The sequence below is a fragment of the Tiliqua scincoides genome, chromosome 4 (assembly GCF_035046505.1).
Source record: "Tiliqua scincoides isolate rTilSci1 chromosome 4, rTilSci1.hap2, whole genome shotgun sequence".
Classification (NCBI taxonomy): domain Eukaryota; kingdom Metazoa; phylum Chordata; class Lepidosauria; order Squamata; family Scincidae; genus Tiliqua; species Tiliqua scincoides.
This window is the reverse complement of record NC_089824.1, coordinates 113,457,463-113,473,779: the sequence shown is the minus strand read 5'-3', so window position 1 is coordinate 113,473,779 and position 16,317 is coordinate 113,457,463. Positions and strand designations below refer to the sequence as shown.

The window sequence follows — 16,317 nt, the reverse complement described above, 5'->3', positions numbered from 1 at the left end:
GGAGCAATGCAGATTGCCGCTGCCTATGTGGCTTTTTAGGGTGCAACCAGCAATGATCCACTCCTCTTTCCTTCCTTGTGATCCCTTTAAATCAAACAGAAAGTGTGGGACATGCTGGGAGTCCCCACCATGACTTGCACTTCCTGTTTTGTTGAAAGGATTGCATGGGAAGGAAGAAGGTAAATGGCTGTTTATTTTTTTCTGGACTTTTAAGGGGGGGGGGCATGTGGTGCTGGTGATGGATTGGACCAGCATCAGGTGTTGGTTTCAGTTGGGACATCCCTGTGCAGCACCAACATGGCTCACTGCTTCAGTGCCAGAAATGCTATCCCCTAATACTAAATGGGTGGGAACTAGCTGAGGTGAACTCTGTATTGGGGGGGGGGGAGAGAAAGAGTCATTCTGCACATGCTCAAAGCTAAACTTTCATCCACCCAGCTTGCTGATGAAAAGGGAAAATGATGCTTGCTAGGATATGACAAGTGGGTGCTCCTTTTTTTTAGCAAGGGGAGAGTAACTGGCCCACCTCACCCCAGCACTGTCTGTTCTAGTGGCTGTCTGCTGGTATTCTTTTGCATCTTTTTAGATTGTGAGCCCTTTTGGGACAGGGAGCCATTTGGTTATTTGATTTTTCTCTGTGGACCGCTTTGTGAACTTTTAGTTGAAAAGTGGTATATAAATACTGTTAATAATAATAATAATAATAATAATAATAATAATAATGACATGGAAGATAAACTTCCTGGCACTAAAAGTTTGTTTGGGGATTTTTTCCAATTATAAAAAACATTGTTGGCTACATGTCATCGTGGAAAGACTTTTAGAACAAAGATGCAAAGTATCAGTTTAACCCTGCATTTCTGTTTGTACTTTTATGCCTCAAGTACCTCAGAAATGCAAAGAAGTGACACTCTTATTGATGTAGCTATTTACAATGTGCCAAAAACTTTAACAAATCGCACCTGTTTTACTAGGCGACTAACAAGTTTATTGCTGGTTCCCTTCATGGACTGTGAGCCCAACATCTTAGTATGAATTGCCAAATTTACTGGGAAGGTATTTATAATAAGGCCTGTTGCCAAAACCATTTGTTCTAATCTTACTTGCAAATGCACAGAAGCAATGAGTGGACAAGCTACTCTACTGACTTCAGCATCCCTTGCAACCTTACCTTCTTCCTCCTTTTCTTCCTTTTCTTCCTTTCTGGCCTATTCAGCTGCAGCCAGTCCCAGCCCCTCTCCAAAAGGTAGAAGTTACATATTGAGAACTGTGGCTTAAGGGTAGGACAAAAATATTTTTAAACAAAGAAAATCTACCCTTGACATGAGCAAGTTCTTGCACAACAACTTTGGAGAATGTGTCCCTGATGCTCCAGGAAGTTTAGTTTCCAGGCATGAACTGGACTGGTTGTTGCATATTCAAGCTCATTCTTGACCCTTTACTTCCAGGTCTATCAAGTACAGGAGCATTTGCTGCCCCTTAGTTTGAGGACTGCTAGTTGCTAGACATGTAAATAAGCCTAATATTAGGCAGGTCCAGCCCTGCTACAAGGTGACTTGAAACAGTTGCACGGAGCAGAACTCTGGGAGAGATGGCAAACAGATGAGTCCCCAGCCCACCTATCAACCACCCTGTCCAACCTGCTGCTCCACTGAGAGCTCTGATCCTCTTCCAACTTATTGAGAGCAGGCTGGAAGAGGACTGCAGCAGCCTTCTTCTCTCGCCTGTGCTACTAGAGGACAAGGAAAACAAAATCCGCAGCAGTCCCAAATTACTTTTGCCCACCTACTTGATGCTTATATGTGAATGAACATGAGTGTGCACGCATGCAGAGGTGACATTCGGGGTGACATTCAGATGGTGTGAAGGCATGTACTGCCCCAGGAATATGTAATAGTTGCTGATTTCATAAAAGCAGTAGTGACTCCCTAAATCAGTGATAGTTCCCCAGCAGTTGCTAAGGCAATGAGGTATTTGGGGTTTATCTTCTGGGTGAAAGGTTTACCAAATATAGGGTGCAATCCTAACAATGACTTGGGCCAGCCCAAGTCCCTTGGGCCAACATAGGAGGGTTGCAAACATGCCGTAAAGCACATTTGCACCACTGTGGGAGGAAGCCAGGCCGGTGCTCTGAGAAGCACTGGCCTGCGGAGGCCGACGGAGGCCTCTGTGCCGGCCCCCTCCCGGCTGTTTGCATTGGCCCCTGAGAGCTGATGCAATCGACAAGGTAGGTATGGGGGGGCAGGGAGGAGGAGGGAGGAAGGCGTTCCTGGGTGGGGGGAGGGCTGGCGATGGGTGGCCCCGAGGGCGGGGTAGTCGTGCCAGATCGGAACCCTGGTCCCTGGGGAGAATGGAGCGGCTTCAAGCCACTCTCCTCAGACTTGCACTACCTCCAGAGGTGGCACAGATCAGAGGAGACCGATGGGGCCAGCAGCCCTTACCCGGGGTAAGGGGAAGAGTTTCCCCTTGCCTCTGGCTGAGCCGCTGCTGGCCACAAACCTGCCTTGGATGCAGCACAAGCCTCCTGGCTTGCCTGTTCCAGTGCAGGTTTCGATTGCTCTCACAGCCTATTACTTTCTATCTCCGTTATGCTTTTTGCCTGTACTTTTCCCTTTCGCACCATCAAAGGGGTTCAAGGAGAAGGTGGGCAGAAAATTACAGACCTGTGGGACATTACTATAGAAGATCTAAAAAGTTAAGTAAATCATATCCGCTTAAAAAGGGGAGGGAGGGGAAAAAATACTTTTGACTCAAGGGTTCTGTGGAGCCACCAACCGAAAGGAATGATTAAATTCACTCAACTTTGGAAAATGAAAAAAACCACTAAAGAAACAGGCAAGTACTAGGGTAAGACTGAAAAAGGTAACAGGAAAATCCTTGCAGAGTAATTTGAATAAACAAAAGTTCATGTGCTCTTTTTATTCATATGGTACATGCAAAGATATATAATGCAAAAAGAAGGAAGATTTTGCTGATTCATAAGGCAATAATCAGATTTCATGCACAAAAGCTCCAAGTAGTGTGGAACTTCAAGGCCAGTGAGCTGGAGGAAATTCAGGGAACAGCTTCTCAAATAATTAAACAGGTAGAAAAATTAATTTGGGAAGGCTGCTTTCTGCTTGGTAAAACTATGATTAAAGATGTGGTGGATGATGATCAACTCTGCTGTATCTGAAAGGCATGAAATCAAAGCAAGAGGAAGATGCTAAGCTGCAACAAATTAGTAACTGTAGCATATTGAAAGAAAAATTCAGGTTACATGTCTGGAAAGATTTCCTAATGTTATGGTCCATTAGATGATGGCAGCTCCTCGCAAGAAAAAAAAAGGAAAAGTGCTCTTTATTGTGAATTCTCCACTGAATAGTCAGATAGAGAACCACGTTATACCAGCTGGGAGGATAAACAATATGTCATGTCTTCTGCATCCCTGACTTTTTGAAGGTATGAGCAAAACAGTATTTCAGAATAGCACCACAGAATATTATAAAGGGACAGCAGGGTCTTTATTCAAATGCTATACACTATGCCACCAGCCTCATGATCAAACAGTGAAAAATATACTCAAAGATTCACACTTTACTACCACTGGAAGTCCTGGACCTTTTGGCAGATTTACAGTCAAGTTATGTGCAACAATCTTCTATGCATTTATTTAATTTCTGCCATACCCGTATGTGTAAACCAAGGGTAGGCAGTTTAAGGGTGGATGCTACATGTGATCTTTTGAACCTTGTGCTCCTGTAATGATCAGACCGCAGATGAATTGCCACATCATGACTGCATAAGGCTGTGCTTGAAAAGCCTCAATAACTGCCCCTGCACCTGGTGTTTTCCCCAATAAATGGCTGATGCTGCTCCTGATGCTTATCATACAACCTCTTGTTGGCCATCTCTTGGCCTGCTTCTAAACTGCATCTAACTTCTACCTTTGGCAAGAAACCTCAAAGCTTTGAGGTCTATTTGCAACAAAAGCCTTGTAAAACGAGACATTTAAAAGCAACTTCCATGATATTGTATGCAACTACAAAATACAGTAATGCTAGAACTGGGATAATCTAGCAAGGTCCTGATGCATATTCCATTTATTTCACATGCGTGTTGAGTTGCTACCCTTAGCTATCTCTATGGTGGTGCCAAATTTTTTTCTAGAGCACTTGATTTGAGTTCACATCTCTTTTGACAAGCAAAGGCATTATTATTTTGAGTATCAAGGCTAGCTAATTAAACCAGAGTTCCTTTTTGTTACAGCAGTTCCTACAGCAGTTACTGGTAGCTTCGTGGGCTTCTTTTTAGTTATATTGTGCTTTACGTTCCTTGCATTTTGATGATCTGATATTTGATAATCTTTTATTGTAAATTAACAGTATTCACCTAAATCACCTAAAGTACGACACAAATACTTTACCAGGAATAAATTAAACACACACACACAAACATTCCTAAGGCTCTCCATCTCATATTGGCTCTCTCCGAGCTAGATATTTTAACATATAAATGCAGCAGCTATCAGTTCAAAATGAACCTGTTATACAAAACTCCTAGACCTATAATGCATGCTATGTGGAGTCCAGAGGGAAAGGTGACAGGGAAAGATCAGAAATGCCTTCTAGATACAAAATGCTACAAAAGGACACAATACTCCAGAGGGCCAGTGTTCTTCTTGAATGTAATACAAAACAAGATGGAGTAGTTGCGATACTCACCAAAGGTCACCAAAGTTTGACCTTCAATTAGGATGCTTGGTCGTTTTTTGTTTCACTTAGAATACCTCAGAGAGCTAAAAGGCAGACAAGCACTCTTCTTGAGACAAATGTTTTGAAATGAAAACCCAACTGAGGAAGCCAGCTCTCAAGGATTGACACTGCCGTTAAAGCTCCTAAACGAATACCTTCTTTCAGTTTACTTCCTATTTAGATCAACTGTTCATTGGAGGGATGAATGGACAGGGACAGAAAAATGGAAGAGATATAATATGTCCCCCCATTTATAATCCCAGACTGAAGAGCTTATATTTAGGGGCTAACTATGAATCTAGAGGCTAGGGCTGCTAAATTTTGGTATTCCCAGCATTTCAAAATAAATGCACAAATCCGACACAGAGGATTACAGAAGTTAAGAAACTTGCACGTGTATATAGGAAGGATTAACTGGCATTAAACCTACCCTCCAAACACCACATCTGCCTTTAGGCATTCTTTCCTGCCTCTCTACACCTCAATATTCATATTCACTATAGCTCACACAAAGGTATTCCAATAATTTTTTTAAAATGATGCTTTTACCAGTTTTCTAGCCATCCTTTCTATAGCCTGGGCACTTCAGAATTTGTGATAAGCAGTGAAATCTGTCAGCATTTGTGAATATTGCCATTATTTAACCATAAATAGTTGGGAAATTATTGGAGGGAGGAAATTAAAAAAAAAACAACTAACAGATACCTGTTAGTGTTTTGTTTTTTAATTTCCTCCCTCCAGATACCTGTTGGGCTTGTGTTTTTTTAATTTCCTCCCTCCAATAACTTCCCTATTATCTAATGTTAATTAATTGCAATATTCACAAATGCTGACAGATTTCACTGCTCATCACACAATTCTGAAATATCTGTTAGTCTTCTGTCCAAGCTGGTAATCACCATTACCAGCACTTTATACTACAGGCATACCCTGCTCATTTGATAGGTTAGGGGCCGGAGCAATGTTGAAAAGCAGAACCCAGTCTTTTTTTTAGTTTACAAATGTTGCTTCCAATGCTTTTTTAGCTAGCAAATGCCTTTTTATCTTGCAAATTCCTGCAAGATAAGATAAGATAAGATAAGATAAGATAGAGGGGGTACCTGTACTTATTGTTATTTTATCCCCTCTTACAAATACAATAGCTTGCAAGTAGACCAGCTTTAGTATCTCTAGTCTTTCGGATGGAATGCGTTTGAAGGAGGAAGGTGTTTTCTTGCTTAGGCAATTAATGAATTCATGACTGAGGCAAAATTTCAACTTAAGACTCTTGGTTTTCAGTGCAGTCAGTACACTAACTCTCACTTTATTTTGTAAGCAAACAAAAATACATTTTTTTCCAGATTTGTGCCTGCTGATACAGATATTAAAATGCACCCTATGCAGAAAGGACTAGACCAAAAAAAGAACCAAAGGTACTAAAAGCTCATTAGATGATACTCAAGCAATAATAAGCAGACTTAGGCCCAATTCCTAACCAACTTTCCAACGCTGGCATAGCAGTGCCAATGGGATGTGTGCTGCATCCTGCAGTTGGGTGGCATTCACAGAGGCCTCTTCAAAGTAAGGAAATGTTTGCTCCCTTACCTTGGAGCTACATTGTCGGTGCTGGAATCTGGGTTAGGATTGTGCCCTTATGTTTTAAGTACCCTCAAATATTTGGTAAAAGGGGAAACTAGGGGAATATTTGGGAAAAGGGGAAAGGGGAAACTAGAACAAATGGGTACAAACTGCAAGAGAGGAAATTTCAATTAGACATCAGGAAAAAATTCCTGACTGTCATGGCGGTTCGGCAGTCGAACAGATTGCCGAGAGAGATGGTGTACTCTCCCTCACTAGAGACATTCAAGCAGAGGCTCGACAAGCACCTGTTGGAAATGCTCTAAGAGGATTTCCTGCCTAAGGCAGGGGGTTGGACTAGATGACCTATTAGGTACCTTCCAACTCTATGATTCCATGATTCTTTGAAACTGCTTTTCAAAATTTCAGTCCCTTAAATAGGCACGGTTCTCAAGCAGCCTGAGAGGCTATTTAAAGAATTTCTTCTAAAAAGAAAAGGAAAAACAACACATTGACTTGCAGTACATTACATCACTGTAAATCAAAGTTCCAAGTGCTGGACAAAGGCCCATTAACAATCGTACAGTTGAGCAGCTCTCTCTGTATGGATGCCACTATCTGAAGTGTTGATGGACAACAGCAGGGAATGTGTGAGAAATGAATGTTCTATTCAGAACTGAGTTTTAAAAATAGCTTGGCTGTAAAAATTAAAGTGCACGTGCCCTCAATTTAGTTTTAATTTTTAAAATTTTTACTTTGAGACTTAATTTGTTCCTGGATATTATATGTTGTGCTTAAGTCCCAGGAAAGGGTTGCATTTTCAGTGTATCAGTTGTTTTTTTAAATCTTGGTCCATCCTCCAAACAGGATGCTTCAAGTTGGTTCCATTTTATAGTAATGGTGAGGACACATTGACTGAGACACAGTGAGTCAACCACAATCATCCAAAGAACTTCAGTGCTGAGATGTGATCTGAATCTAGATCTTCCTGGTATTTTGCAGCACGAAAATTATACAAAGTTCTTGCAAACACTAATAAAATGTTTTCTTTCCCCATGGCTACTTTGGGTGTCCTGTGATGAACAGGGGACTCAGCAAAATAATCTCTCTTGCCAGAAACCAGGAATCTTTCTCTTGCCAGAAGCAGGCTACTTATGATCCATGTGGTACCTATTGCAGGACAGAGACATGCTCCTCTGCCTGGACAAGCCAGTGTTTTAATTAAAAAAAAAATCACGTATTTTAGGCTGTAGTTAAATGAATCTGAAAGCAAGAAAAGCTTGATAACATTTTTGCACATGGAAGTTCCAATTTAATTTCATTAAAACAGAGCTGTACAGAGAAATGTTAATAGTTAATAGAAATGTTAATAGTTAATCTGCTATCTAGTGGGGGTGATCCCTCATTAGCTGATTTTGAAACTGGGGTAGAAACTGAACTATTCTATCCTTCCTCCAATAAATCAGAAAATAGTCTGAACCCAATTTGAACTTTGTTGCACTGCTGCTGCTATCATTAGGAGCACAATGGATTCCAAATAATGTGCATCACTACCTTCAGGCGCAATCCTAACCTGTGTGCTGGAGCAGGCAAGCCAGGAGGCTTGTGCTGCATCCAACGCGGGATTGGCTCAGCCACAGGCAAGGGGAAGCTCTTCCCCTTACCCGTGGGTAAGGGCTGCATGCCCCTATGGGTCTCCTCGGACCTGCGCCACCTCCAGAGTGGCGCAAGTCAGAGGAGAGCAGAGCGGCTTGAAGCCGCTCCGCTCGCCCCAGGGACAGGGGTTGGTATCTGGCATAACCGCTGGGTCCCAGCCTCGCCCCTGTCTCCCCTACCCCGCCCTCCCCCCACCCAGTAATGCCCCCTCCTGCTCCCGCCCCCTCCCCACACCCCACACGCCTACCTTTGCTGCTTATGTCGGTGCGCTTGCGCCAACACAAGCGGCAGCGCAGGAGCCACGGCAGAGGCTTCTGCCTCCATCTGCACATCGGCGCATCTGAATGCACCGACGCAGCTCCCGCCTAAGAAGGCGCAAATGTGCTTTGTGGCACATTTGTGACCCTCCAGGGCCACCTATACCAGCATAACTGCCAGTTAGGATTCTGCCCTTACCCTCCACTTTCCTGGCAGAGGAAGGGGTAGGAAGTGGCTTTTTCAGAGTCCTCCCTCTCTCCCTTGCACCAAGGAGATTTGGCAACAGTGAGGGCTTGCAGCCTGCATCTTTAACTTGACCGGATACTTATGACAGAGTGGTTTTCCGTTAGGTGCACAGTAGTTTCCTGATCCCAAAATAATACTCCTGAGCAGGTTCAGAAGCATCCAGATCAGTTAAAGACAACTTTCTCCAGCTAACTCTAGTAACTTTGCTACCAGTTTCCCCTTCCTTTTTGTGAAAGTAAATTTGCTTGTGTGCACACAGAATGGGGAGAACTGGAAAGGTTGACAGGCAATGAACCCTGAATGTGATGAATCTGGGCTTGGCTCATAATGCAGCATAGCATTCCAAACTGGGAGAGTTTGTATTCCAAACCTTTCCAGTCCCAGATTCCCCTACATCACTGATTTCCATCTGATGACAGGGATGCCATTTATCTCTCTATAGCAGGGGTGTCCAAACTTTTTGGCAGGAGGGCCACATCATCTCTCTGACACTGTGTCAGGGGCTGGGGAAAAAAAGACATTAATTTACATTTAAAATTTGAATGAATTTACATAAGTTTACATAAATGAATACATTAGAGATGGAATTTATATGAATGAATGAAGGTCTGGCAATAGCTCAGGGCCTATAAAAGACCTTGCACACAGCAAGGCTGGCCTTTCCTTTGCTACCACTGCTGCATCACAGACATGAATCAGCAAGCAGTGGAGGGAGCTCTCATCCCACAGCTCACATGAAAGGTAGAACAGTTGCCCGCTTGCTGAGAGCAGTTGCGTCAGGCCAGCATGGGTTCAGCAAGTCTCTGGAGGGCCAGAGGCTCATTGGAGACTGGGGGCTCCCTGCGGGCCAGATTGGGAGTCCCTGAGGGCCACAAGTGGCCAGGGTTTGGGCACCCCTGCCCTACACCAAAATAGACTCACCACCCTTGTCAATAAGACCACAAGAATGCAAAGCTATTGATACAAAAATGAAGTTAAGGTATTCCAAATAGCCTCAAAACAAGTGGCAGTATTCCTGAGAATCAAAGACTGGCATGTATTCTTGGGAACCTTCTTCAAAGTTTTCCTGGCAACAGCTCCCAAGCACTCTGGCTGGCCATCTATTTATGAACTAGCTCTTGCAAGATAGTTGGCTGAACACTGTTGCTACAGAACACTTAGAACTCAACAGAACCAAGGGCATGTACACCACTCTCCCAAATAGCCCCCAGCTTCTTAAATACTCTGTGGGGAAACACCAAGTAACTGACACTAATGCTGAAGAGCAAACAAACAGATGAAGGAAGTAAATCCATGAAACCATCAGGATATGTTTGAAATCTGTGAAAATGTGGAGAGTGGCCCATATCTGTTATGTGCATAGGCTTCATTCCTATGATATACAACCCTAAAAAACTCACAGAGGAGCATCATGGAAATCTGGGGCACCAAGCATGCAGCTGCATGCATGTCTCATCTATAGACAGGCAAAGGCACGGATGTGAGGCTGTTGGCCTATCACATGCAGGGTGTTGCAGAATTTTCAAAGTGTGAATGGGGACCTTTGAGTTTTAGGTCACGTCTCTGGTACTGTGATTTCTAGACAGGGGATGACTTTTGCTAATAATTCTTGAAATAAGACTGACAATCTAAAATGTTGAGCAAATAGCTCAATGATGGCTTTACTCCTCAGCAGCCTCATGAACAGCAACTCACAAGCCCGACCAACAAATGAGCCACTCAAGCAAATGTATCCCGTTTCAGGCAATTTCCTGTGTGTAAGAAGTCACATTATGTGGACAGCCTCTACTGCTTCAAACACTGTTTGCACTATATAGAGACCAAATGTACAGTGTAATATTGAAATTACTTGAAAATTGATGTAGCATTACATAAACACATAAAGTTGCCTTGGGTAAGCAAGACTAGGACATCCTGCAGCTTCTGTCCCTCCAAAATTATTGTATGAATTACTCAGTACTAATCTTCAAAGTTACTGATCATCATGTAAGGCAGTGGTTCTCAAACTAAGGGAGAGTTTGAGAGCCACTAAGTCTTTGCTGCAGGCAGTGGGGGTGGGGGGAAGGCGGAGATGCGAACAAGATCAGCAGCGAGCCTCTGATCCCGGTGCAGGGGCGCGTTGCCATTCACCGCTGCCTGCAGGAGCTTCCCAGGGGGTCAGGTGAGCCCAGCGCCAGCCTCAGCAGGGCTCCCCATGCAGCGCAGAGCATCAAAAAAGAGGTCGAAGGATGGTCCCATTCTCAAATATGTATTCTCAGGAGGGGATAAAAGGGTCTTGTCCTACTCAACTTGCCCTCCATGTTGCAACATAAGATCCACAGGCCAACCTACCTGATATGTAGATCCATCACTTTCTCAATACACATATGGATTAGCCCAGGGGTGCTCAATAGGTGGATCGCGATCTACCGGTAGATTGCGAGGCAAAACGAGTAGATCACGGAGTGCCGACCCCCCCCTTCAGGTGCCTCTGGGAGGAAACACCGGGAGTTAGGCCCATTGTACTCAATGGGGCTTACTCCCAGGTAAGTGTGGCTAGGATTGCAGCCTCACAGCCTAATCCTAGGCATGTCTACTCAGGAGTAAGTCCTGTTATACTCAGTGGGGCTCAAGGTACACCAACATACATTGTACACATAAATGTTATATGTTATGATGGCGCGAACATTGTAAAAAAAACTCTGGTAGATCTCCGGGCCTTGCTGGGTTTCAAAGTAGCTCTTGAGCCAAAAAAGTGTGAGCACCCCTGGATAAGCCAAACCTAAGATGCAGGAAGTGGGAAACTAATGGGATACTAGAATTTCTTGCTATGAGAAGAGAAACTAACAAATCAGCTAACAAATTTCAGAGAACACTGCCTTCCCTGTCTTTCACACACAAGTGAAAGCTTCCACTTTCAGTTTAAACTAAACCACATTTCCATGTTACATATGAAACTCGGGGACTAGTACTGTATCCTGATTACTTAACTGGGATACACAGAAACCATAGTTACAAGTGCATACGGAATGCAGAATTGTGGCTTAAACCAAAGTGGAAGCTCTCATTCTACCTACGTGCGTGTATTGTCATTTTCTTACTATGTCTGAATGGGGCAACTGAGTGCTCAAATCTGTTTGAAATGGAGCTACCATTAATTTTACCACAGCTTTTATTTTAAGAAAGCTTCAAATTTTGAGTTTATGGCTTGGCTTAGACTCTATACCTAATTTTTAATTAAAGCTTGATTCACCCTGAGGTAAACTAAAATAAAAATGGAATTCATCGTGACTAGTTAGCTACATATGACATTTTTAACAAGCAAATTTTTTTTTAAAGACCTAATAGACAAGAATATAAATATCAGTTAGCTAAACAACAGCGAAAATCTAGTGTACTCAAAATTAAGAATAAAGAAGAGGAAACACAAATGCTGGTTAAGAAACACCTACTGGGGGGGGGGGTTGGGTAGAGAAAGAGAGATTATGGTCATTCAACTGAAATGTCTCAACATTCTGTGAACAAGTCCTTTCCTCAGTTTTTTCAGATCATTAAATGGATAATAAAATAACCACTTCGCATACTGTAACTGAATGCTACTTTTTGAAAAGTATAATTCTATGTGGTGTACTGTATAAAAAGCACTTCTGATTTAATGTGATTTGTGCTGTAACTGAGTCCTTTTCCTTTAGTATCATAATAGAAAAAGCACAGAAATCTGAGAATGGCTATGCTGTCAACTTGGTTCATCATATACTGTCAAAAATGCTGGAAAGAAAATCCAGGCTCTTGTTTAACTTCACCTTTTCATCTGGCAAAGGGGTCATATATTTACTACAATGTCAAGACAGCCACCTCAGATGTTTTTTCAATAATATTGAAATCTGTCCATAGAAAGCCTTATCACATGCTTTGAAGACACTTATTGCTTTAGGTCAAGCTTAAAAAATCTCCAAGGATAAAATGTGAGACCCATCAGAAGATAAAGATTTTTTAATTTTTATTTATTTATTTTAATTTTGGGTTCCAAGTTTTATTGTTTTTGAAATGTTTTATTTTTATACATATTTATATATTTTATGTTTTTATATGATTTCTTTTGTAAGCCGCCTTGAGTGCCCTTTACTGGGACAGAAAGGCGGGATATAAATAAATAAATAAATAAATAAATAAACTATCTGATAAATTTCAACAGCCTGCCTTTTTGTAGCCCTCTGAGTTCTCAGGCCAAGATTGACAAAAAATATCTGATGAGCAACTTTAATCATACCAAGTTCAGATAGGGGGGAAAAAATCTTCCTCTTCAAAAAAAAAGAAATTCTTACCGGTACTTTGAATGGAGATGTGTTTGATGCATCCATGGGGTTGGTCTTGTCTGATGTGCTGGTCCCGGAGATGCTCCGTCTGCGAGGAGACCTCTCTGCTGGGACCTCTGGGGAAAGAATAGGGAGGAAAAAGAAAATTGGTGAGAAAAATGAAACAGTTCCTAAGTGTATGTCTCACCTCAAAATGCAGACACATTGCCCACTATTTACAAGTTATGGAAACTTTATTCCTGTTTGCAAAGTAAGAATCAAACACTGGCTTTAACAAGCAGGCAATTTAAAAGATTTTGCTTTGCTCAATTGGCAAAGTTACAACACACATATACTGCTGGCAAATCAGAAATACTCTGCTTAGAGTCAGGAATGCAAAGAGTTAATTCTGCCAAATGCAGTCTGTGATAGAGAAGATTATAACTTAAGCTACGATTGAACACACTTTAATAAAGGTTAAAGTTCAGTCTCATGCAAATGATATGGTCTGAATAGCTACTTCAGATAGTGACAGCCCGACTATATGCATGTTTACTCATAAGTCAAACTATGTTCAGTAGTATTTACTTCAAATTATGCATGCATAGGACTGTAGCTTAAGGCCAGCAAAAGATTCATACACTTGATGGTGCATAATATATTATAAAAAATATCTCTCTGCAGATAGGAAAAAATAGGTCACTTTCTCCTTGTACATACTGACAGCATGACCTAAGCTATGACTTTGTGATCACAATAATCTGCCTAGACGAAAAGCTAGCTTCTTACCTGATTTTAACACAATATTATTTGCACATATTTCACAGAAAGAAAACACATCTACCTTTGTCACAACTGCCGCCCATCTCCAGTTAAAAAAACTAAGCTTACAGGAATCCAGCTTAACTAGAAGATAGTCCACACAGAAAAGGAACAATCACACCCCAAAAAGAAATCCATTGTTATCTTCTAGATTGAAAAGGAAATGAACAAACTATGAATTTGGAAGCTGGCAATTTTTACTCCTGCTGTTCTCCTTTTAAGACACAGATGCAGTTTAAACTTCCATTTCTGGCCTCCTGGCCCTTGGGATCCGTGCTACTTCCACTTAAGAGAAAGCCGGTTTTCTCCCACTCTTCCCCCCTTGCCCCCACCCTTGCAGAGAGCAAGGAGGAAATGCATGAGAGAAGACTGCAGCTATTCAATCAATTGTTCCAAATGCACATCCTCCTCATCAGTTACTTTCAGGCTATTAACAGATACCCAATGGCCAGCTCTTCTCAATTACAGAGTATTTCCCTATCTATTCTGATCCAAGGCACCAAAAACGGTGCAAGCCAGCCAGGTTCCAGAGAGCAAGGTTTTCTTCAGCCAAAAGAAATTCCCACAAGAGCCATCTGCAATATCTTTTTGTGATGCTTGTGAATAACAGCTTCTGGTTTTACCAGCTCTACTGCACAATGCATCCACAAAGGCTCAAAGAGAAAAAAATTTAGCATAATAAAAGCTAGGATGAGAAAACTGGATCCTACTGAACTGCAAAGAGCTTCACACTGGAAGGTACTTCCTTTAAGTTTGAGGAGCAATTTCAACTCTCTAACCACTCTGCAAGGGGGCCAAAACACCCAGCTGGTAGAGTTTCCAAAATTACTTGGGTTAGAAGCCAAAAAAAAGTAGAATTCCAAAAATGAGCAAGATACCAAATTTAAGCTGCCAGAGGGGAGACATCTCTGTTCACGTGGAATAAATCTATTAAGGAGCTCTGATGCAGATTTTAACTATAAACAATCCTTTAGCACAAACTGGCACCGGGCACTCTACTCAAAATGCACATGCTCTTTGCTATTTCCTCATTTCAGCATTACTCTTTTTTGAGTCTCAAATTCCTCTGCAGAGGTTGCTAGTGTTAAGCCCTGAAAATTTTTTAAGCAAATATTCTTGTAGGCAGCACACTGGATAATATTCTCAGCCATTATTTTACCATTTGGGGAAAAAAGAACAAAATTGTTTATTTCGCAGAGAAAAAGACCAAAGTACATATCTTAACCAATTCATGCACAGTCAAGCAATGCAATAAGGCCCAATTTGTCCTGTTGCATAGTTACCATTTAGGAAAATTCTTCCCAATCTTAAAGCAGCTTCAGTAATTTAACAGTCTGCTAGATTTTGCTGACTCATAAATGAAGGAAAAGACGTCTGAATCCTCCTGACATTCTCAGCCATAGAAGTCAATAGTTGGCAAACAGAGCTAGATCAAACTTATGAAGCCAAGAGAAAAGTAGAGGAAAATCCACAGTTGCTCACAACTTCCACCTGCCAGAGATAAGTGACCTTGAGATAAACCAGTAGGGTAAGCTTCTATCTGTAAGCTTCAGATTTCAGAAACAGCCATAGACCATAGTATTAATCAGTGCTTCATGAATTAAAGGGGGGAAGAAAATGCTTCTAGACAGTGAAAGATGAGAGGAAACTTCAGGATTTGATTTTCTCCACAAGGCACAGCAAACTAAGACAACTGCAGTTAGATATCCCAGGTACTGTACTTCTAGCTGCACGTCTACATGCCAAGAGTACTGCAGATGCAGCTTCTGTACCCTTAAAATGGATTTTCTGCTGAGTTAGGTGGAAAATCTAAATTGTTACCACTAAGGTCAAAATTAGATTGTTGCCCTCTTCTTCCAATGCATGCTACACTATACTTTTGCATTATTTTCACCTGCTGTAAAAATCAATGCATCTCTCCATCTTAAATATTAAATTACCACAATCTACTGCATGAGTCACTCACCAGGGCCAAAGCTCATGCACAGATCACAATACAGTTAACAAAATAAGAGCCCAGAACCTTTAATCTCTTCTCTCTCAGCAGCTATAAAAGAATGCAACTCCTCCACACTCACCATGCATGTGTGTATGTGCATGTTTCCACAATGGAAGTGTTTGTGCATATATTACACACAAACACTTTCACTGTGGAAACATATTACAGTGAAAAATACTGATATTTTGTCATTATTACTTAGATAGAAAATTTAAAATTACTAACACATTAACATTGTATAGACATTAATATTCTGCAATAAATATTAAATATTAATATTGCTACAAATATTTGTTTAGCTGTTAAAGCAACATTAGTAAGCTGGAAGCTAACTCAAATAATTATAAATCACTAAAGCTCTCAAAGACAAAACACACAAATACATGCCCCTTTCGTCTTAACATACGTGTTGGGGCAAACAGTACTAATAATTTGTTAAAAGGACTTTGAGTATTCAATGTTCTTCATGATCCATGTAAGTCATCCTTACAAAAACCCTGAACATAAGAAGAGCCCTGCTGGATCAGGCCATAGGCCCAACTAGCCCAACTTTCTGTATCTCACAATGGCCCAACAGATGCCTCAGGGAGAACACAAGAGACCTGCATCCTGGTGCCCTTCCTTGCATCTGGCATTCTGAGGTAGCCTACTTCTAAAATCAGGAGCTTGCACACACCCAGCCTGGCTTGTAACCTGTGATGGACTTTTTCCTCCAGAAATTTGTCCAATTCTCTATTAAAGGCATCCAGACCAGATGCCATCACCACATCCT

General features: G+C 41.7%; 1 protein-coding gene across 6 annotated transcripts in view; it reads right to left on the bottom strand.

The window, feature by feature from the left end:
- The window catches only part of RASAL2 (RAS protein activator like 2), a 336,215-nt gene that overhangs the window by 114,416 nt on the left and 205,482 nt on the right, over positions 1–16,317 (bottom strand). For all 6 annotated transcript variants that reach the window (XM_066622767.1, XM_066622763.1, XM_066622764.1 and 3 more), the window contains one exon: positions 12,755–12,861. In XM_066622767.1, coding sequence (XP_066478864.1) covers positions 12,755–12,861 — 107 coding nt within the window. The remainder of the gene's footprint in view (positions 1–12,754; positions 12,862–16,317) is intronic.